This window comes from Chiloscyllium plagiosum, chromosome 2 (genome assembly GCF_004010195.1).
Source record: "Chiloscyllium plagiosum isolate BGI_BamShark_2017 chromosome 2, ASM401019v2, whole genome shotgun sequence".
Lineage (NCBI taxonomy): Eukaryota > Metazoa > Chordata > Chondrichthyes > Orectolobiformes > Hemiscylliidae > Chiloscyllium > Chiloscyllium plagiosum.
In genome coordinates, this window is record NC_057711.1 from 54,351,817 (window position 1) to 54,373,699 (window position 21,883).

Below are 21,883 nucleotides of genomic sequence, written 5' to 3' on the forward strand. Positions count from 1 at the left end.
TCACTGTTCAACTGCATTTGAAAAGGAAATTGTGAGCTGCCTTCTTGAATTGTCACACAACTAATTCCTGGGAAAGGAATTCTGGGATTTTGAGCAGATGAGCGAAAAAAAGGCATCATAGCTTCCAGTCAGGAGGATGTGTAGCTTGGAGGGATACTTGCAGGTGATAGTATTGCCATGTTATGCTGCTCTTATCCTTCTGCATATTAGATGTCCCAGGTCGGCTAAACGGTAGGGATTCTGTGATTCCAAGGGACTTTGGCAAGTTAATGCAGCACAACTTGAAAGTGGTACACACTGCTTGTCTCTGTGTACTGGTGGGGATGATGGTGGATAGGATGCCAGTCAAGTGGACTGTTCTCTTTACAACAGAAGGGCAGAGATTTAATAGGTGTGTACAAGATTATGACAGATTTAGACTAGGTTGGCAACGAAATTCTGTTTCTGATAACTGACAGCACAAGAACATGGGACAAACGTTCAATGATTAAGCAATAAATTTGAGAAAGAGGGGAGGAAGAACTGCTTTTCTGCATCCACAATGTAAGTTACTCCTACTAATGCTGTCACAGTCAGATACATTAAGTAGATTTGCAAGGACAAAATCAAGTAGGTTTCTTTCCACCATTGTTTATTCTCTTCACAGCCACCACCAATTTACTTATCAGGCCTTGGCCAGCCTGGTTAATACTGCATGCTGAAGTTGTCATGCAGAGGACATTATTTGCTCTTGATACTCTAAATGTTACTTCCAAATGATATCCAATGTGGAGAAGCACTAATACATCAGCTGAGTAACTGCAGTTAGTAATTAGCAAGCTTGTCCATGTTTGATTTGTTGCTTTGAAACTCTTTCGACTGAACATTTCAAATTTCAAGAATTGCTGGTACTGTTTTCAAACCTAAATCAGTGGCAAAGTCAGCAGACAGGTACAACTATCAACAGCTGAGGCGGAATTACATCTTCATTTACATGTGCTAAAGGAGAGGAAGCTTAAACAAGGTTCCTGATGTTGCTCATCAGTTGTGGGAAAGTGACCTAATCTCATGCTGACCTGACTGATAGGCTATAGGAGAGCAGCAATTCCAGAAGAATTCGAGCATCAACCAGCAACAGAGCAGCATTAAAGCCAAACACATTCCTGTCGACATATAAGCACCTCAGAGTCAGACAGTGTAATAACTGGTTTCCTTTGCTAAGGTGCACTTGTGAACCAGTTGGGTTTTATGACAATCTGGCAGTCATGTGGTTGCTATTGCTGATACAAAGCTGCTTTATTCTAATTTATTTCATTTTTTGAATTTCAAGTCCCCAACAATTGTGCTGGGATACAAATTCATGCCTCAATTATCACCCCAATAACATGATAACATCATGTTATATTAATAAGTTATGCTTATAGTGATTTGTAATATATTTCAAAGAAAATATAATTCTGCAGAATTGTATTGAATTATCACAAAAGTTAATTGATGTTTGGTCAGAACTCATTTTACTATCCGTGCTACTGTGACAGGGAAGCATTGGAGAATCAAATGTGTTAAAATCACTTTCTTTTTTAATAGTGTACTATAATAGTAGCTGCAGTTTCAGGCACCAACTTGGAATGCATTTTACTTTTGTATGGTACTGCTAAGTCATAAAATTGCTCTCATCATTGCCTCCCATAGAGAGTCATAAAGCTTGACTATAATTTTATGTACTTGAAAGATTTTTATAAAGGTTAGATGCTTCCCATAGTCCAGTTGGTACGGTACAAAGATTTTACACACCCATTAGCTCTCTCTGAACCCCTAGTGACAATGTTGCGACTGTCATCAGTAGCTTTGAAATGTAATCCATTTAACAGATGCTCTATAGCGTTCTGTGTTGGTTAAACTTGAAGGGGAAACTTTAAATAGAATAGTAAATTTTCAAACAAGGATCTTTGAAACCTAGGTTTCCTTTGTTAAGGTGTGAAAAAATAAGCAGTGTTGGAGTAACCTGCAGTTTGGCAATTGATCTTCCTGTGCTACCATGCTTGAGAGCAGGCTTTCCACACACAGTTATTTTCTTGACCAGAGAGAGAAATCTAAATATTAGATTATTAATAATGTGAAACAAGGAAATGAGAGAGACTCTGAATAATTATTTTGCACACGTCCTTAGAGTAGAAGACAATGGAAACATCACAAGAATAGTAGTAAATCAAAAGGCAAAAATGAGGGAGAGAAACTAATGCAACCAAAGGCTGACAAGTCTCTAGACTGGATGGCCTGCATGCTAGGAATGATTATGGAAATACTGATCCGTTGATTGTAATCTTGCAAAGGTTCCTAGATTCACAAAAGGTCCCAGCAAAATGGAAAATCGCAAACGTAATGCTCCCATCCAAAGCAGGAGATACAAAACAGGAAATTATAGGCCAGCTAGTATAACATCTTGCCTTTGAGAAAAATGCTAGATGCTCACCAGACCAATTTCTGAGGTAGCAATTTTGATGTATGAGGGAAGTGCAGGTCAACTGGGCCTGTATGCACTGGAGTTTAGAAAAATGGAAGGGGACCTCGTTGAAATGTACAAAACTCTTGACAGGGCTGGACAAAACAAATGCAGTGATGCTGCTCAGAGTGGGACTGGCGGGGGTGTCTCGAAGGGGTCACCATCTCATGATATGCAATAGGCCATTTCCCACAGAGATGAGGAAAAATATATTACTCAGAGGGTGGTGAGCCTGTGGAATTCCCTATCATAGGAAGATATGGAGGCAAAAATCGATAAATACATTTAGAAAAAGAACATAGATTGGCAGAGTTTAAAGGTGTCAAGGGTAAGGGAACAGTGGGAGTCTGGTGGGGAGATAGAGGATCAGCTATGGTCGTGTTGAATGGCAGAGATGGTTCAATAGACATAATGGCCTCACCTCCTATTTTCTACATTTCCATATATGTCACTGCTCCTCATCAACAAAAAACTCCCTTCCTAACAGCACAGTAGAAGCACTTTCACCATATAAATAGCGGTGATTCAAGATAATAGCTCACACCCATCTAGTCAGATGTTTTGAGGGCCAAGCAATAAATGCTGAGTTTGTCAGTAACATTCACAATCCATCAATCAACAAATGATAACTATCTTCTTACTGGCTGCTACATATAGAATTCTAAAGGGTCTTGACAGGGTTAATGCTGAAAGTATGTTTCCCCACATAGGACAGCCTAGGATGCCCTTAAGATGGTGGTGAGTTGCCTTCGTGAACCGCTGCAGTACCTAATGCCTCCAACTGTTTCTTGATATCATGTGGAGTAAACTGAATTGGCTGAAGACTGGTATCTGTTTTACTGGGAACCACTACAGGAGACCAAGATGGATCATCCACTCAGCTTTAATAGCTAAAGATTATTGTGGAGAAAGTGAGGAGTGCAGATGCTAGAGAAATGAGTCGAGAGTGCGGTGCTGGAAAAGCACAGCGGGTCAGGCAGCATCCGAGAAGCTGTGCTTTTCTGGCACCACACTCTCAATTAAAGATTATTGTGAATGTTTCAGCCTTACTGTTTGCACAGACATGCTTGGCTCTTCCATCATTGAGGATGGGCTATTTGTGAAGCCTCCAGTGACTTGTTAAACTGCACACCAGCATTCATAGAACAATACAGCACAGAACAGGCCATTCGGCCCTCGATGTTGCACCGACATGTGAACTAATCTAAGCCCATCCCCCTACACTATCCCATCACCATCCGTGTGCTTATCCAAGGATTGTTTAAATCTCACTAATGTGGCTGAGTTAACTACATTGGCAGGCAGGGCATTCCACACCCTTACCACCCTCTGAGTAAAGAACCTGCCTCTGACATCCTTCTTAAATCTATCACTCCTCAATATGTAGCTTTGCTCCCTCATACAAGCTGACATTATCCTAGGAAAAAAGATTTTCACTGTCTTACCCTATCTAATCCTCTGATCATCTTGTATGTCTCTGTCAAATCCCCTCTAAGACTTCTTCTTTCCAATGAGAACAGACCCAAGTCTCTCAGACTTTCCTCAGAAGACCTTCCATCCAAAACCAGGCAACATCCTGGTAAGTCTCCTCTGCACCTTTTCCAATACTTCCACATCCTTCCTGTAATGGGGTGAGCAGAACTGTACACAATACACCAAGTGAGGCCGCACTAGCGTTTTGTACAGTTGCAGCATGACATTACGGCTCCCGAACTCAATCCCTCTACCAATAAATACCGTATGCCTTCTTAACAGCACTATCAACCTGGGTGGCAACTTTCAGGGATCGATGTAATGGACTCCAAGATCTCTCTGCACATCCACACTACCAAGAATCTTTCCACTGATCCAGTATTCTGTCTTCCTGTGATTTTTCCCAAAGTGAATCACCTCACATTTATCTGCATTGAATGCCATTTGTCACCTCTCAGCCCAATTCTGCAGTTTATCCAAGTCCCCCTGCAACATTCTTCCACACTGTCCACTACTCCACCTATGCCTGAGTCCAAGTCATTTATAAAAATGACAAACAGCAGTGGTCCCAAAAAGATCCTTGTGAAACACCACTAGTAACCAGACACCAGGCTGAATATCTTCCATCAACCACCATGCGCTGTCTTCCTACAGAAAGCCAGTTTCTAATCAAAACTGCTAAATCACCCTTAATCCCGTGCCCCTGCATTTTCTCCAACAGCCTACCATGTGGAACATTATCAAAGGCCTTACTGAAGTTAAGTATGGCTGGATGTGGTTGTGAGCTTGCTTCGCTCATGCTGTTCAACACGCAAGTAGTCCTGTTTACTAACTTTACCAGGTTGACTTCATTTTTAGGAATGTGTGATGTTGCTCGTGGCATGCCTGCCTGCACTTTTCACTGAACCAGGGTTGATTCATTGGTTCCACAGTAATGATTGACTGGGGGATATGTCAGACCATGAGGTTTTAGATTGAGTTGGAGTATGATTCTGCTGCTTTTGATGGCCCACAATGCCTCACGAATGCCCAGTCTCAAGTTGCTAGATCTGTTCAAATCCTATTGCAAATAGCACTCTAATATTGCCACACAACACAATGGAGGGTATTATCAATGTGAAGGCAGGACTTCATCCCCAGAAAGACTGTATGGTGGACATTCTTGTGATACTGCTGTTGAGTCACGAATAACCCAGAGGATGCAAGGACGGCAAATGTCCTTCCCCAAAGGAAGCTCGATGGTTTTTACGACAATAGTTTTTTGATCATCATATTTTACTCCATCAATTAGCATGATGACAGAATCATTGAATTACTGCTCCAGTGATTTAGAGTCAGAGATGCATAGCTCAGAAACAGACCTTTCGGTCCAACCCCTCCATGCCGACCAGATATCCCAACCCAATCTAGTCCCACCTGCCAGCACCTGGCCCATATTCTCTCCAAACCCTTCTTATTCATATACCCATCCAGATGCCTTTTAAATGTTGCAACTGTACCAGCCTCCATCACTTCCTCTGGCAGCTCATTCCATACACGCACCACCCTGTGTGTAAAAATGTTGCCCCTTAGGTCTCTTTTATATCGTTCCCCTCTCACCTTAAACCTACATCCTCTAGGTATGGACTCCCCGACCCCAGGAAAGGGACATTCTATTTATCCTATCCATGATCCTCATGATTCTATAAACATCTATAAGGTCACCCCTCAGCCTCCGACGCTCCAGGGAAAACAGTCCCAGCCTGTTCAGTCTCTCCCTATAGCTCAAATCCTCCAACCCTGGCAATATCCTTGTAAATCTTTTCTGAACCCTGTCAAGTTTCACAACATCTTTCCGATAGGAAGGAGACCAGAATTGCATACAATATTCTAAAAGTGGCCTAACCAATATCCTGTACAGTTGCAACATGACCTTGCAACTCGTGTACTCAGTACTCCGACTAATAAAGGAAAGCATACCAAACGCCTTCTTCACTATCCTATCTACCTGTGACTCTACTTTCAAGGAAATATGCACCTACACTACAAGGTCTCTTTGTTCAGCAACACTCCCTAGGACCTTACCATTAAGTGTATAAGTCCTGCTAAGGTTTGCTTTCCCAAAATGCAGCACCTCGTATTTATCTAAATTAAACTGCCATCTGCCACTTCTCAGCCCATTGGCCCATCTGATCAAGATCCTACTGAAATCTGAGGTAACCCTCTTCGCTGTCCACTGCACCTACAATTTTGGTGTAATCTGCAAACTCACTAACTATACCTCTTATGCTCACATCCAAATTATTTCTAAAAATGACGAAAAATAGTGGACCCATCACTGATCCTTGTGGCACTCCACTGGACACAGGTCTCCAGTCTGAAAAACAACCCTCCACCACCACCCTGTCTTCTACCTTTGAGCCAGTTCTGTATCCAAGTGGCTAGTTCTCCCTGTATTCCATGAGATCTAATCTTGCTATCCAGTCTCCCATGGGGAACTTTGTCAAACGCCATACTGAAGTCCATATAGGTCGTGTCTAATGCACTGCCCTCATCAATCCTCTTTATTACTTCTTCACTTACCACACTGCCATGTAAGAATATAGAACATTACAACGCAGTACAGGCCCTTCGGCCCTTGATGTTGCGTCGACCTGTCATACCAATCTTAAGCCCATCTACCCTACACTATTCCATGTACATCCATATGCTTGTCCAATGACGACTTAAACGTACTTAAAGTTGGCAAATCTACTACCGTTGCAAAGCATTCCTTACCCTCACTACTCTCTGAGTAAAGAAACTACCTCTGATATCTGTCCTATATCTATCACCCCTCAATTTAAAGCTATGCCCCCTCATGCTCCCCGTCACCATACTTGGAAAAAGGCTCTCCCTATCCACCCTATCTAACCCTCTGATTATCTTATATGTCTCTATTAAGTCACCTCTCAACCTTCTTCTCTCTAATGAAAACAGCCTCAAGTCCCTCAGCCTTTCCTCGTAAGACCTTCCCTCCATACCAGGCAACATCCAAGTAAATCTCCTCTGCAACCTTTCCAAAGCTTCCACATCCTTCTTATAATGCGGTGACCAGAACTGTACACAATACTCCAAGGGCGGCCGCACCAGAGTTTTGTACAGCTGCAGCATAACCTCATGATTCTGGAACTCTATCCCTCTATTAATAAAAGGCAAGATACTCATAGGGAAGACTAAATTTTCATTTGACACTACTTTTGGTTTCTGCCCAAAAGCAATTTAGTACTCAGTGTGGTTTAAACAAATAAACTTACGTATTTATTTTCCAAAATCAAAAATAAAACAATGAAAGGGTTTCTAAAATATTAGGAGAAGTAGGTTCAGGGCGACAGTACATATTATGCATCAGTAACAAAGTTGAAAAGAATAAAGGCAACTTGAGTCAAGAAATACTACACACTACAATTGGGCTTCAAGAAACTGTCAGAATGGAAAAACCCTTCTTTTCTCAGGTGAACTGTTAAAGCAGAGATATTAACAACAAAGAATCAAAGGCAAGATACTCATGGAGTTGTCAAATAATAAATGACTTCTTTTAGCTAATCGTTCTTGGACCATAAATGATACTTCACAGGAAAATGTAGCTACCTACTTTGTAGGATTGGAACCAGTATGTAGCACAGTTTTCCCTGTTGTATCCATTCGTTGTATAACAAGGTGATCCAGCACCATCTTTTTCTTTGCTCTTTCAATGATTTCTTCTTCCACTGTTCCCTTTGTAACTAGCCGATATATATTAACCTGAAAAGATGTATTATGTACATTATATCCTCAGATTAATTTTAAAATCAAACTTTTATATTTACAAGGATGTTAGTGAGCAAGATTCTTTCAGGTATACCATTCAAGTCTCAGAAAATATTGCATCTTTGATAAAATGCTCTGAACTTGGAGTAAGCCTTTTTTAAGTGTAAAGTCAGTCTTTGTGAAGAATGTTAAAAGTTAAAATTACATTCAGCATGGTTAAAAATTAAAATTCCACTATAGTGTGACCAACAGAAAAGAAATTTAATTACCTGCTTTTTCTGACCAATTCTGTGAGCTCTTGCTTGTGCCTGTAAATCATTCTGTGGATTCCAGTCTGAATCGAAAATAACTACAGTGTCTGCAGATGCCAGGTTTATACCCAACCCTCCTGCTCTGGTTGATAGCAGAAAGCAGAAATCCTGTGGTCAAAAGGAGACAAATCCCAAAAGCAGATTCTTCACAACAGCTCACAAACACAATTTCCCAGTAATAAAAAGGGAAAATGGATATTCATACATTTTCTTCTCCAGTTTGAACAATTGGTTAGACATTTGATTGTGTGCTCTCTCAACATTTCAACAAATGTCTATATACAATGTGGAAATAACACACAATTGACAAATTGACAGAATTCTGCAAATTGAAACATAATTAAAGAATCAATTACGTTTACTTTAATAGCTCTTATGAACGCATCCAAATAATCTCTCACCATCCATCTCTCAGATGTATGGAAGTTGCTGAATAGAACTGTCATTCCGTAAAAAAGTAACATCAGCAACTTGCAAGTGATTTATCTGGGATTGTTTTATACAGACACAACAAGTACCCAATTCAATACCTGCTCTGACAAGACTGTTTATGAAAAGCACGTGTTTGATTCTTGTGGGTTACAAAAATATCAAATTAGTTCTGATTATTTCATTAAGCTTGATCAAATAGGTACAGGATGTGTGATAATCAGTTAGAAGATGGTTAGGAAGGTCTCACTGAAGGAAGTATCAGAATATTGGGATGACTGGGGTGCACGTATTTACTTTATAAAGGAACAGAATATTCACATTTATAAACAATGTAAATTAGTGGTTAGGTCTCAGGAGCCAACTAGAGTCCACTTCTGGTAATACACTTTTGTTAAGATAATACAGGGAAAATTTACTCGAATGATACCAAGAATGAAAGACTTCAGTTACATCGAAAGATTAGAAAAACTTGCAATGTTCTCAGCATAGAAATGTTAAGGAGAGATTTAGCTGAGTGGTTTAATGGAATAGCTTGGAAAGACTTATCCAATTGAGCTGGGTCAATGATGAAAAGTAACAAATTTAAGGTTACTAGGAAATGAATTAAAGGTTTAAAAAAAGAAATTTATTTACTGAAGCAATTTGAGGATTTTGAGTGCACTGCCTGAAGAGAATGGTGGCAGCAGATTCAATAAGCATTTTCAAATGGTATTAAATAAAACTGGAAGGAGGAAATTTGGTAATAGAGAAAGGGAAAGCAAGTAGAACTAATTAGATAGCTCTCTCAAAGAGTTAGCACAGTCTTGATGGGCAAATCAACATTAAGACAGAATTCTTTCCAGTCTTATTTCTTCTGCCACTATACTAGAAGTAGATATTTCAGTATCCTGCTATTTGCTAGAAACTACCCTTTAAACAATTTGGATGGATCTTTGTGGAGGTATGTGGGATTGCTTTTATATGGAGAAAGTGAGGACTGCAGATGCTGGAGATCAGCGTTAACAGTGTGGTGCTGGAAAAGCACAGCAGGTCAGGAAGCATCCCAGGATCAGGAGAATCGGTGTTTCGGGCACAAGCCCTTCATCAGGAATGAGGCTTGTGGGTAGGGGCTGAAAGATAAATGGGAGGGGGGTGAGGGTGGGGGGAGGTAGCTGGGAAAGCGACAGGTGGATGAAGGTGAGGGAGAAGGTGATAGGTCAGAGGGGGGCCAGTGATGGACAGTCCGGAGAGCGGTACCGAATTGGAAGCTTGGGACTGGGATAGTGTGAGGGGAGGGGAAATGAGGGAGCTGTTGAAATCCACATTTATCCCATGTGGTTGCAGGATCCCAAGGTGGAATATGAGGCATTCCTTCTCCAGGCATCAGGTGGTCATGGTTTGGCAGTGGAGGAGGTCAACAACTTCTCCTTCCAATCCTCCTACATCCTCCAAACCAAAGGGCACCCGCATGGAACCCAGCTATGCCTGCCTGTTTGTCAGATACGTGCAGCTCCCCCATCGGTTCCTCCGCTTTATCTCAGACTGTATTGGTGCTGCCTCGTACTCCCACAAGGAGGGTGAACAGTTCATCAACTTCACCAATACATCCACCCCAACCTCAAATTCACCTGGACCATCTCAGCAACCTCTCTCCCCTTCCTGGACCTCTCCATCACAGTATCTGGCAACCGACTAACCACAGATATATACAAGCCACCAACTCTCACAGTTATCTAGACTACAACTCCTCCCACCCTACCTCCTGTAAAAACGCCATCCCTTATTCCCAATTGCTCTGCCTCTGCCATCTGTTCCCGAGATGACCAATTCCACCTCAGAATGTCCCAGATGGCCTCCTTCTTCTAAGATCGCCTTTTCCCTTCCCACGTGGTTGACGATGCCCTCCAGCGCATCTCCTCCATTTCACGCACCGCCACCCTTGAACCCCAACCCTCCCAACGCAACAAGGACAGAACCCCCCCCCCCCCGGTCCTCACCTTCCAGCCCACTAAACTCCACCCTGCACCCACACCACTACCCTCACCTTCGTCCACATCCATTAGAAATTCACCTACACCTCTCCCAACGTCATCTACTCTATCTGTTGCACCCAATGTGTTCTCCTCTACATCAGGGAGACAGGATGCCTTCTTGTGGATCATTTCAGAGAACATCTTTGGGACACCCACACCCACAAACCCCACGACTGAACACTTCAACACCCCCTCCCACTGTGTCAAGGACATGTAGGTCCTGGGTCTCCTCCACACCAAACCCTAATCACTGACGCCTGGAGGAGGAACATCTCATATTCCGCCTTGGGACCCTGATCCTGTGTGTTTGCAATGTGGATTTCAACAGCTTCCTCATTTCCCCGCCTCCCACATTATCCCAGTCCCAAGCCTCCAACTCAGCACCACCCTCCGGACCCATCCATCAGCGCCCCTGTGACCTATCCTCTTTCCCTCACCTTCATCCACTTATCGCTTTCCTTTGAATAATTATTTCTCTCTGTTCACCATCGGTAGTGAATGGAGGATTAACTGAGCCATGGGTTTGCCTCTCAGTAAAGTTGTGCGAGTCCAATTGTCTTGTTAAAAAAACTGCATTGATTCAATGATGTGCATCACTTATCTCTCAGACAGCCTAGACATGATCATGTAATTCTCAGCTGAACAAAATGGACAGACTCTTGCCCTGGGATTCAAGCACAGGCATTCTCTTTATTTCTTACTCAATGTTTACTTCTTACTATCCCATGCATTTTCTCTCTCTCTCACACACACACACACACACACACACATTATGTCTTACATCTGATCCTTCTGCATTGAAATGGTCCAGCGCTTGCTTCCTTAACTCGCCCTTAATAGATCCATCTAGTCGCTGAGAGAGAAAAATAGTCACCATTACTGTGTGGCATACTATAGCAAAATACAGAAAACACTTAAAATAACTATATCCTACAGATTTGTCTTTTGCTGATGGACACTGCCATTTGTCTTTGTAGATCATTCAATTTAATCTGCTGCACAGAACATAAATTAAGGATGCAAAAGGATAACTGGCTCAAAGGCTTACTAACTATTTCTCAAACTTAAAGTAAAACAAAGAACTGCAGATATTGGACATTTGAGGCAAATTAAAACAGAAACTGTTGAAGAAACTCAGGTCTGGAGACATCTTTCAGAAGAGTCACAGGACTTGAAACATTAACTCTGTTTTGTCTCCAGAGTTTTGCTAGCCATAGCTGTTTTTGTTTATTTTGAATTCTCAAACTTAATTGGTTTTACATTGAAATAAAAACTTGATTGAACATAGCACAGTCAATGTTACACAGAGCAATTTTTGATTAACTGAATAAACAGTAATAACTTATTACAACCAATTTGTACAATGGCTATGAAATAAGTCTGGATTTGAAGTTGGAAGTGAATATCATTTCATACCTTTAGAACACGAGCTCAAAGAAAGAGCAGCCTAGTGTTCATGAATGCAACAAGCTATACAAATTCCCACTTTACTTCTAATCCCTAATTTTAGATCGAACATGTACTGGCAATCTCTCTGTCATTCTTATGTCAGAAGAGAGACTGTACAATAGTCTGACCCTTTCAATTAACTTGACCATATGCTTGGTTTGTGATGGGAGATTCACATATTAAAACAGGAAAAATAACGTTTAAGAGAAAATTGGTGCTTAGAAAAAAACTCGCAAACTCTTCACTTTGATTACCTAAAATAAAGTGGTGGAACTACAAGAATTCTGTAAAACACGAACTTGCTGTAAATAAATGGTACGCACTTATTACAATGCACTTTAAAATGAGTTTTTGTCATTCACAACAGTGATCCTTAGGCAGAATAAAAACAGAATAAGGCTCAGAGAGTTAAGTGACACGAGTTAAGATGCTCTGTATTTAGTGGCCTCTCCAACTGGCTGGAAAACATTTCCTTTTCAAGTATTTGTTCAATTCTCTTTTGAGTGTGATAAATAAAGCTGCTTCCATTGGATTTCCAGCTGTGCATTCCAGATCACTTTAACACTGCATAAAAATAAACTCTAATAGTCTCTCCAGTTCTTTATACATCTTTCTTTCAGTTACTGACCTTCATGGCAGTGCAAATAATATCCTCCCAAAACTCTCAAACTTTACCTAACTTCCTTTCCTACACTTAAGGGAAACAACCTCAAGTTCACTAGTTGCTCCATATTACTGAAGTTCTTCATCCCTGAAACACTTCCAGTAAATCTGCTCTGCACCTTTCCAATGTATTCTCCAACATTGCAATACTTCAGACCTATTTCAATGCTTGTAAAGTACTTAGATCACTGCAATGGTAACTCAAGGTTAATTTGTTTTCCCTCTGTGTATTTCTTCGCTCAGAGCCCAGATGAGCTCAGGCACACTCTTTATGGTGAATGACCAATGCCACTAACAATCTGCTGCAATTCAAGACTGTCAGCAAACAGGTAATTTAAGATTTTCAAGATTCATACCAATAATAAGTTTGATAGATTTGGACAATAACACTTTTAAAATGCACTTCCAAACACGCCGCAACATTTAAGGTCGCTTTTTTTGTTTGCAAATAATTCCCCTCTTTGGAAATCCTTTTTTGATTCTGCACTTGCACCTATATCACTAATACCACACCTCGCCCCAAGCAGGAACTTATCAGTTGATTTTTCTCTAGTTCTGATCTACTATTGTCGATACAGAATCCCACGTGTCTGAAGAGGAGTAGCATGCATGATCAAATGTACTGTCATCAACATTCATGTGTGAACTTTTCCAGCAGCTTATAAATCCAGAGTGGGAAACTGACCTGGAAACAAAACTGTCGGCATTTCAAATATTCTGCTAAAATATCCAGCATCCGAACCATTTGGGAGAAGATAAGAACTCTGTGGCCTCGCTCCTTTAGTCGACAAAGCAACTTGTCCAACAGTATCAGCTTCCCGCTATTACGGATCAAATGCTAGGAAAACAAAAAAATCAGAAAGTAATTCAAACAAGAGACCTGCATGCCTTTTAATAAATAGGTAAACACAATCAATTGAATGTTCTACAAAGACAATGGCTAATCTCACCAAAGTCTGCCACATTATAATTACATTAATTTCAAATTCATAAATGGATATTGCATTTTTACTCATATTATTCCCTGTTAAGAGTTAAAATGAAACTGATCATAAAAAATGCATGCCACTGCTTTGAATATCAATAAGCAAATCGTCAAGATGATTATATAGGTTTCATTGAGAGTTATACCTCAGTAATCTGATTTCCTTCCGAAAGGACAAGAACAAATTTAATCAGCAAGAGAATCAAGGGTTATAGGGAAAAGGCAGGAAAGTAGAGTTGAGGATGATCAGATCAGCCCATGATCTCACTGAATGGCTGAGAAGACTCAGTGGGTTGAATGGTCTACTTCTGTTCCTATGTCTAATAGATGGGTTTTTATGACATTCAACCAGGGTACCAAGGTCACTATTACAGGCACTGGCTTTTTCTTTAATTTCCAAATTTATAAATCTAATTTAAATTCCATCAACTTCCAAGGTAGGATTTTAATCCAAGTTGCAAGAACATTAAAATAAAACAAAGAATTGTAGATGCTGAAGACACTAAACAGAAACAGAAATTGATGGAGAAACTCAGCAAGTCCAACAGCATTTGGGGACAGAAAGCAGAGTTAACATTTTAAGTCCAGTTTTTCAGAACCAGGTTCTAAAGTAGTATCACTGGACTCAAAAATGTTGACTCTGTTTTCTCTCAACAGTTGCTGTTGGACCTGCTGAGTTGCTCTAGCAATTTCTATTTTAGTCTCAACACCATTATCCTGGGCCTTTGGATTGTTTCCAATCCAGTGACATTACAACTAAAATACTGCCTCACCTGAAAGTTGTGAAACAAAAAAATTAGCATCTGTAAAAATGAAAGTGACTGTGGAACTGCCAAACTGCATTTAAACAAAATCCGACTGGCTCACAGAAACCCTTCAGGGACAGAAACCTGCCCCTCTTAACTGATACGAATTCCACACCATCGTACGTCCTGAAGCAGCTTAGTAAACCACTCAAACACATAAAAGTGATTCGCGAATAATGATTCGGTAAAGCAGCCCACACTTCAGTGTAAATAGGGATGTAATGAGTGCTACACTTGCCAACTCTGCCCACATTCTATTAATATACAGCTTCCATCATTTACAAACATAATTTGTTATATTTAACCTTTGATTATGTTATTATTGTTTCCTAGTATCAGAAATGGCAATGTGAAAGATATTTTAAACTCATCTGAATGAGGTGTTTGGGCATCAATTCAGTTCTTTTGACCCAGTAAAACAAAAACAAATCAACACAATTGTTTAATAGTCAAGTCTTAAATATTTAGATTAAAACATTATCCACACGTGCTGGAATTAATCTAATCCATATGCACAAGTAGATCATAAATGTACACATACATGGTTACCTCACATATCATACCTGTAAGGCCTCCTGTCTGTTACAGAAATTATTATCTTCTGGAATTTTAATGAGGTAGCAATGGTTACAACATTTTTTAAGTTCCATCATGATATTGAGAAAGCCAGAAGTGCTGCCTTTACACCCTTTGCTCAGGGCTTTATAATTCCTGGTTAAAATCCATCTATTGCATTGTAAGATAAAAATATTGGCAATTAGTATCAACATTATAATATCAATTAACAGTAAGGACTGCCAACTAACTGAACTATTAATTAGGTATCAAGATTTAATATACAGATATTATTTAAGAAGTTTTAATGGTTCTAAACATAATATCACCCCATAGCACATTGAAATCAAATTGTCACAAGTTTCATATGCAACCATTTATCAATTCAGCATGCCTAACAAGAGGAGTTTTGTATTATACATCTCCACAAGAATTTCCTTTATAAACTTTTGCCTTTTATTTTGCAAATCTGTCAGTGCTCATAAAGGCAAGACATAAATACACATCATGCCTTTCTGCAGAATACAAAGCAGGTTATATGCTCTAAAAGTCTCAATATCTCTTTTTCATTAGTTTAGTGAAAATGATCATTTTTAGAAATTATCTATAAATAATGTTCAATTATCTGTTGTGGTCAATTCAAATTGATTTTCATTTACTATTATTAATAAAACGTTTGAACATATTTATTCATGGGAGTTGCTTACTTGTAGTATTGCTTTTGGACTGCACTCATCTCTACTCGCAAGATTTGTTCAACTTTAGCAGGTAGAGACTTTTCAACATCTTTTTTCACTCGTCGCAGCAAGAATGGCTCAAGTTCTCGATGAAGGCTTGTGTATCCAACTTCTCTTCCTTTACCATGTTCCTCTTCAAACACTTCCCAGGAAGAAAATCTTTTCCCCCACAAACAGAAATAGCACTTTTATTTAGTAGCATGGATCAGCTATTGATAAATAAAACTACTTCAAAGCATTAAACCGATAATACAAATACCTGGAAGCATTGAATCTAATAGTAAATGCGCCTAATAATTTCAAAAATCTTTATATTGTTGAACAGCTGTTTTACAGTATTGACAAACTGCTGAGGTCACTTAAACCCGGTAAAGATTCACCTGACATGCTTTTAAATTAACAATTTTTCACCTAAAAATTAATTATGACACTTTTCTCAAAAATTAATTCCTGCAACAATTTAAAGTGTCAAAATTAAGAAATATAATCATGATAATTCATAGGCTATTTATGATCACATGCCCAAAACAAAATCCAGCTGCAGAGGTTCACTTCAGAGATAGAAATTACAGAATTTGAATTAGCGAGTTTTGAAAAGATTTGTAGCTCAGATTGAGGTTCTGGATGTAGGTTTGTTCACTCATCTGGAAGATTCGTTTTTACATACAGATGAGGAAGGACACCACTTCGACTGGGAGAACACACCCTTCCTAGGACAAGCCAACTTGGTGGGCGGCACGGTGGCACAGTGGTTAGCACTGCTGCCTCACAGCGCCAGAGACCCGGGTACAATTCCCGCCTCGGGCGACTGACTGTGTGGAGTTTGCACGTTCTCCCCGTGTCTGCGTGGGTTTCCTCCAGGTGCTCCGGTTTCCTCCCACATCACAAAGATGTGCAGGTAAGGTGAATTGGCCATGCTAAATTGCCCGTAGTGTTAGGTTAAAGGAGTAAATGTAGGGGTATGGGTGGGTTGCGCTTCGGCGGGTCGGTGTGGACTTGTTGGGCCGAAGGGCCTGTTTCCACACTGTAATGTAATCTAATCTAATCAAACAGAGACACTCACGAGAATTCCTAGAAGCATGGCATTCCAACTGGAACTCTATCAACAAACACATTGACTTGGGTCCCATTCACCATCCAGAGAAGAACAGGAAATGACATCACCGACTCAAGGAAATCTAAACATAAATAAAAAGCAGGCCATGCCACCAGTGCTTCATCCGGAGGCTCACTGACGTTACCTAGTACGGTGATGAAATGTGAAAAACGAACTTTCCAGTTCAGCGAGCAAACCTGCATCCAGAATGTGAATTATTAAAAGCATAGAACCTGTATTGAAAATTCAATGGGTTAAGTTGCTAACTTCAAATGATGTCTGTAATTGCTACAAAATACAGTCAAGACCACGAGGTTGAAAGCAGCCTCTGCCTCACAAGTGATGAACTCTTTTATTCTGTAGCTATAATTTTGTGAAATACTGATTATTTTTATACAGAGCCTGCAGAAGTTGGAGCTGTCAAGAATGAGCCACCAAATGTTAGCACAAATTATTTATCTTCTTTTAATTCTGGTGTCAGAAAAGGTAACAGTCTTGCACACAATATCGAATCCCCTACAGTGTGGAAGCAGGTCATTCGGCCCATCGAGCCCACTCCGAACCTCTGAAGAGCATCCCTCCCCCTGCCAACCCAACCTTGTAACCTTGCATTTCCCATGACTAATTCATGTAGCCTGCACATTCCAAAACACTGTGGGCAATTTAGCATTGGCCAACCTACCTAATCTACACATCTTTGAACATTCCATACAATTAAATAACATTGCCTGGCAAATAAAAAGTAATCATGAAAGAAAAACCCTATGCTTACACGATGCCTCAAAGTGTATTACAACAAATGAAGTATGTTTTAGGACAAGCAGCGAATTTGCATTCAATAACATCTTACAAAACAGCAATGCGATAATGATCAGAAATCTGTTTTCATGACAGCGGCTAACATAAAATTGACCAGGACACTGAGTGAGGGTATTTTCTCAAAGAAATGAAACCTTCCCACTGTAACACAATTTATCCCTAATTTAGCACCTATATTACCAAAATCTAAATTCTTCTTTACACTTACTTTTCTGGCATGATGAAGTGAAGAAGGGACCAGAGTTCTTTGAGTGAGTTTTGGAGTGGAGTCCCAGTTATGAGTAGCCTGTGATTTGACTTGAAGTCAATCATGGTTTTATACAGGAGCGAGTCATCATTCTTCAGACGATGGGCTTCATCTACTCCAATGAAAGCCCAGTTTACACCTCCGAGGAATGACTGAAATAGAATAACAAATCATAACATTTATAAGTATTTTAAACACACATTAATTAAAGGTTTCACATTTTGAACCTCTATCTGGAAAATCTTGGGATGGATTTTATCAACAGTTAACTGTGCAGATGTTTTTATTCAGTGGGCTAATCATGCATCATAAAAACTAATGAACTATAGAATCCACTAAATTATGGTACGATATAATTGTAAAGGGTGGCAATCCACCAATCAATCATCCAAATGATAGATGACGGTGTCTGATCAACATGAGAATCATCTAACAGGACCAATGAATTACCTTTCCAGTTTTGCCTTCCAGCAGTAATACCCAATTTTTTCCACTGTTTGTGTATACACAGAGGGGAGTAAATATGGGGGTTAGAGATTTAGCTAGTAGATTGTGGGTCATCACAGGCAATGATCAACAGCTATTTTGCAGTGTTTTCACAGCTCTGCCTGATCCTGACCTTCCATACATACTCCAGGAATAGCGGGGGCTTGGTTTCCAGCATGCTTCCCCAATGAAGCTTAACAAATATTTAAATACTCAAAATTAGATGGTTTCAAGGTGGATATTTGCTTATCTTGCCCTCGTAATGTATTGCATTCGGACTGTCTGAAAAATATTCTTTACTAATGTGACTTCCTATTTTTCCATTGCAACTATCTGATCTATGAATTAAACTACATTGTTAGTAGGCAGTCTTTTCTCTAATATGTTCTCTTTCAGTTATTTGTGGCACATTATTACCAATCCATAACTGCTCTTGAGAACGTAACATAAGAACCAGGAGCAGGAGTAGGCTATCTGGCCCTTTGAGTCCACTCCACCATTCAGTAAGATCATGGCTGATCTTTTTGTGACCTCAGCACCACTTACCCACCCTCTCACCATAACCCTTAATATTCCTTTATTGTTTAAAAAATTATCTTAGCTTTAAAAACATTCAATGAGGAAGCCTCAACTACTTCACTGGGCAGGGAATTCCACAAAATCACAACCCTGTGGGTGAAGAAGTTCCTTCTCAATTTGGTCCTACATCTGCTTCCCCTAATTTTGTGGCTTTGCCCTCTTGTTCTAGTTTCACCCACTAGTGAAAAAATCCTCTTTACTTGTAGCTTATCTATTCCCTTCATAATTTTATATGTTTCTATAAGATCCCCCCCCCTCATTCTTCTAAATCCCAATGAAAATACTCAGTCTCTCCTCATAAGCCAATCCCCTCAACTCAGAATCAACCTAGTGAACCTCCTCTGCGCCCCTTTTTTGTGCATCCTTTCTCAAGTAAAGAGATCGATACTGCACACAGTACCTCCAGGTGTGGCCTCATCAGCACCCCGTACAGCTGCAACATAACCTCCCTGCTTTTAAACTCAATCCCTTTAGCAATGAAAGACAAAATCCTATTTGCCTTCTTAATTACCTGTTGAATCTGCAGACCAACTTTTTGTGATTCATGCATAAAGACACCCAGGTCCCTCTGCACAGCTGGATGCTGCAATTTTTTACCATTCAAATAATTGTCCTTTTTGCTGTTATTCCTACCAAAATGGATGACTTCACATTTATTAATGCTGGAAAGGTGAAATTTTAAAAATGTGCTGACAATACACAAATGGTAATGCAATATTTTAAAATCAAGCGTTAATTTTTTTTTCAAATCAAAAAGCAGTTCTGGTCATTGTCATGAAACTCTGAATGGTGTCCCTTCACAGATGCTACCAGAATGACTGAATATTCTGAATTTCTGAACCCAACATCATCTTTGAGATTTTTTTGATTGTTAGTATAATTATACATATTGATTTCATCAGCTAATCATATAAATTGGGAAAATCTCTACAAATGTAAAAGTATGTTCGCAACATACCGTCCTTACAAAATACTTGACAGTTGGTTGAATATAGTGGAGACTTGCACTGAAAACATTTGTGACAATTACAACTTGAAATTAAAAAACTACAGAGCTGGTTAAGTACTCACCTTGTCCTTTAGCAAGATTTCGTATGTTGTTAATAATATATTGAATTTCAACCGTTTGGTCTGAGGATGCATCCATTCATATGTTCTTATCTGGCATCAAAGCAAATTTATGATAGTCAAAAAACTTAAGTCTGCATGTTTACTGATCAATCATTGTGCACTGACAAGAATTAAGGAGCACGCGTTTAAAATACTTGAGAATGAATACAGGCTAAAATAGGCCGTTCACTTCTCAGATAGTAATGAGCCTCTGCAATGTGTTACCAGCTTGCAGTTTGTTTACTCTTGAGACTTTTAAAATGAAGTTGGACTGGCTTTTCATTGGGACAGAGAATACATGATGTAATTAAGCTTATATGGATAATTTAATGTAATGTGGTTCTGAAAAAGAGCCATATTGGACTCAAAGCATTTTGAGTCTTCTCCACCTGCTGAGTTTCTCTAGTACTTTAATTACATTTTTATTTTAAGTTAAAAACCAATGGCCACTGTAATCTATTTAAGTGGTTTCAATTGGAGGGGTGAAAAATTTCATCTCCTTTATCGCCCTGGGATTTTGCCTCTGTCAAGTGGCTACTGGTGCATGACAAGTATTGAAGTCCATTTCCAGACCAAAATGTTTCTACGTTCAAACATGGAAATTACTACATGCAATGTTTTTTACTGAAATCTCCATTAAGTAACTACCTTCTTCACACAAAAATACAGGCTTAGCAATGATGCACTAGTTCTAACAAAGTATTATCGGATTCTGCTATCTTCTGCTAAAACCGATGACCATTTCTGGTTTCTTTACCCTACTGCGAATCGTATGCTTAAATTGCACACCTATTGCTTGAAATTCTTTGTCCCTGAGATTATCTGCCTCCTTCACCATAGCCCACATGACCAAATTCTTCCAAGATACATTTCCTATAACTTGAACTCTCATCTCTCGAGTTTTCTCCTGTTTCTCTTTGTGCCCCCTCAGAACTCATCCTGCCAAATCCTGTTGTCTCACCCCACTTCCATTTAACTGGTGCCCACCCAACTTCCCTTGCGACTCTTCTTCACATCTGTTTTTGTCACCTATCTCCACAAACAAAAAAAAAAGAATTTGATCCTGTCATTGTAGATCAACCACACGTTGCTAACTATCTCTTCATCTCCAAATTCCTTGAACACATTGTTGCTTCCCAAACCAGAAGGATCACCGGACTCGAAATGGTGACTCTGCTTTCTTCCAAAGATGCTGTCAGGCCTGCTGAGTTTCTGCAGCAATTTTCATTTTTATTTTTGTTTGTCTTCCATTGGACTTGATCGTTGAATTCCTCCAGCCAGAACTTTACCCATGCTGCAACACCTAGATAACTCTTCTCAGAATCAGAGTGGCATTCTCTGTGCTTGTGACAAAGGTAAACTATCCCTCTTCACCCTTTGCAACAGCAGCATTTGGCATCGCTAACTGCAACATCCTCCTCCAAAGTCATTAAACTCCTTGAAAGCACACTCATCTAGTTCCAGTTATTATCAAAGGATCATCTGTAATGGTTTATCTTCCTACTCCTACACCATCTGTCACTTGCAATGACAGCAAGGATTCATAGATATTTCTCATTTATATGCTGCCTCTTAATGTTTTCTAGGAGAAAGTGAGGACTGCAGATGCTGGAGATCAGAGCTGAAAATGTGTTGCTAGAAAAGTGCAGCAGGTCAGGCAGCATCCAAGGAACAGGAGAATCGACGTTTCGGGCATGAGCCCTTCTTCAGGAATGAGGAGAGTGTGCCAAGCAGGCTAAGACAAAAGGTAGGGAGGAGGGACTTGGGGGAGGGGTGTTGGAAATGCGATAGGTGGAAGGAGGTCAAGGTGAGGGTGATAGGCCGGAGTGGGGGTGGGGGCGGAGAGGTCAGGAAGAAGATTGCAGGTTAGGAA

At 39.9% G+C, this 21,883-nt stretch overlaps 1 protein-coding gene across 2 annotated transcripts in view; it reads right to left on the minus strand.

Annotated features, from left to right (window-relative positions):
• The window catches only part of chd1 (chromodomain helicase DNA binding protein 1), a 193,716-nt gene that overhangs the window by 45,145 nt on the left and 126,688 nt on the right, over window positions 1-21,883 (minus strand). For both annotated transcript variants that reach the window (XM_043709925.1, XM_043709918.1), the window contains exons 13-20: window positions 19,972-20,061; window positions 17,797-17,987; window positions 15,644-15,832; window positions 14,945-15,107; window positions 13,276-13,428; window positions 11,260-11,331; window positions 7,993-8,142; window positions 7,569-7,717 (exon numbers count right to left, since the gene is read on the minus strand). In XM_043709925.1, the coding sequence (XP_043565860.1) occupies window positions 7,569-7,717; window positions 7,993-8,142; window positions 11,260-11,331; window positions 13,276-13,428; window positions 14,945-15,107; window positions 15,644-15,832; window positions 17,797-17,987; window positions 19,972-20,061 (1,157 nt within the window). The remainder of the gene's footprint in view (window positions 1-7,568; window positions 7,718-7,992; window positions 8,143-11,259; window positions 11,332-13,275; window positions 13,429-14,944; window positions 15,108-15,643; window positions 15,833-17,796; window positions 17,988-19,971; window positions 20,062-21,883) is intronic.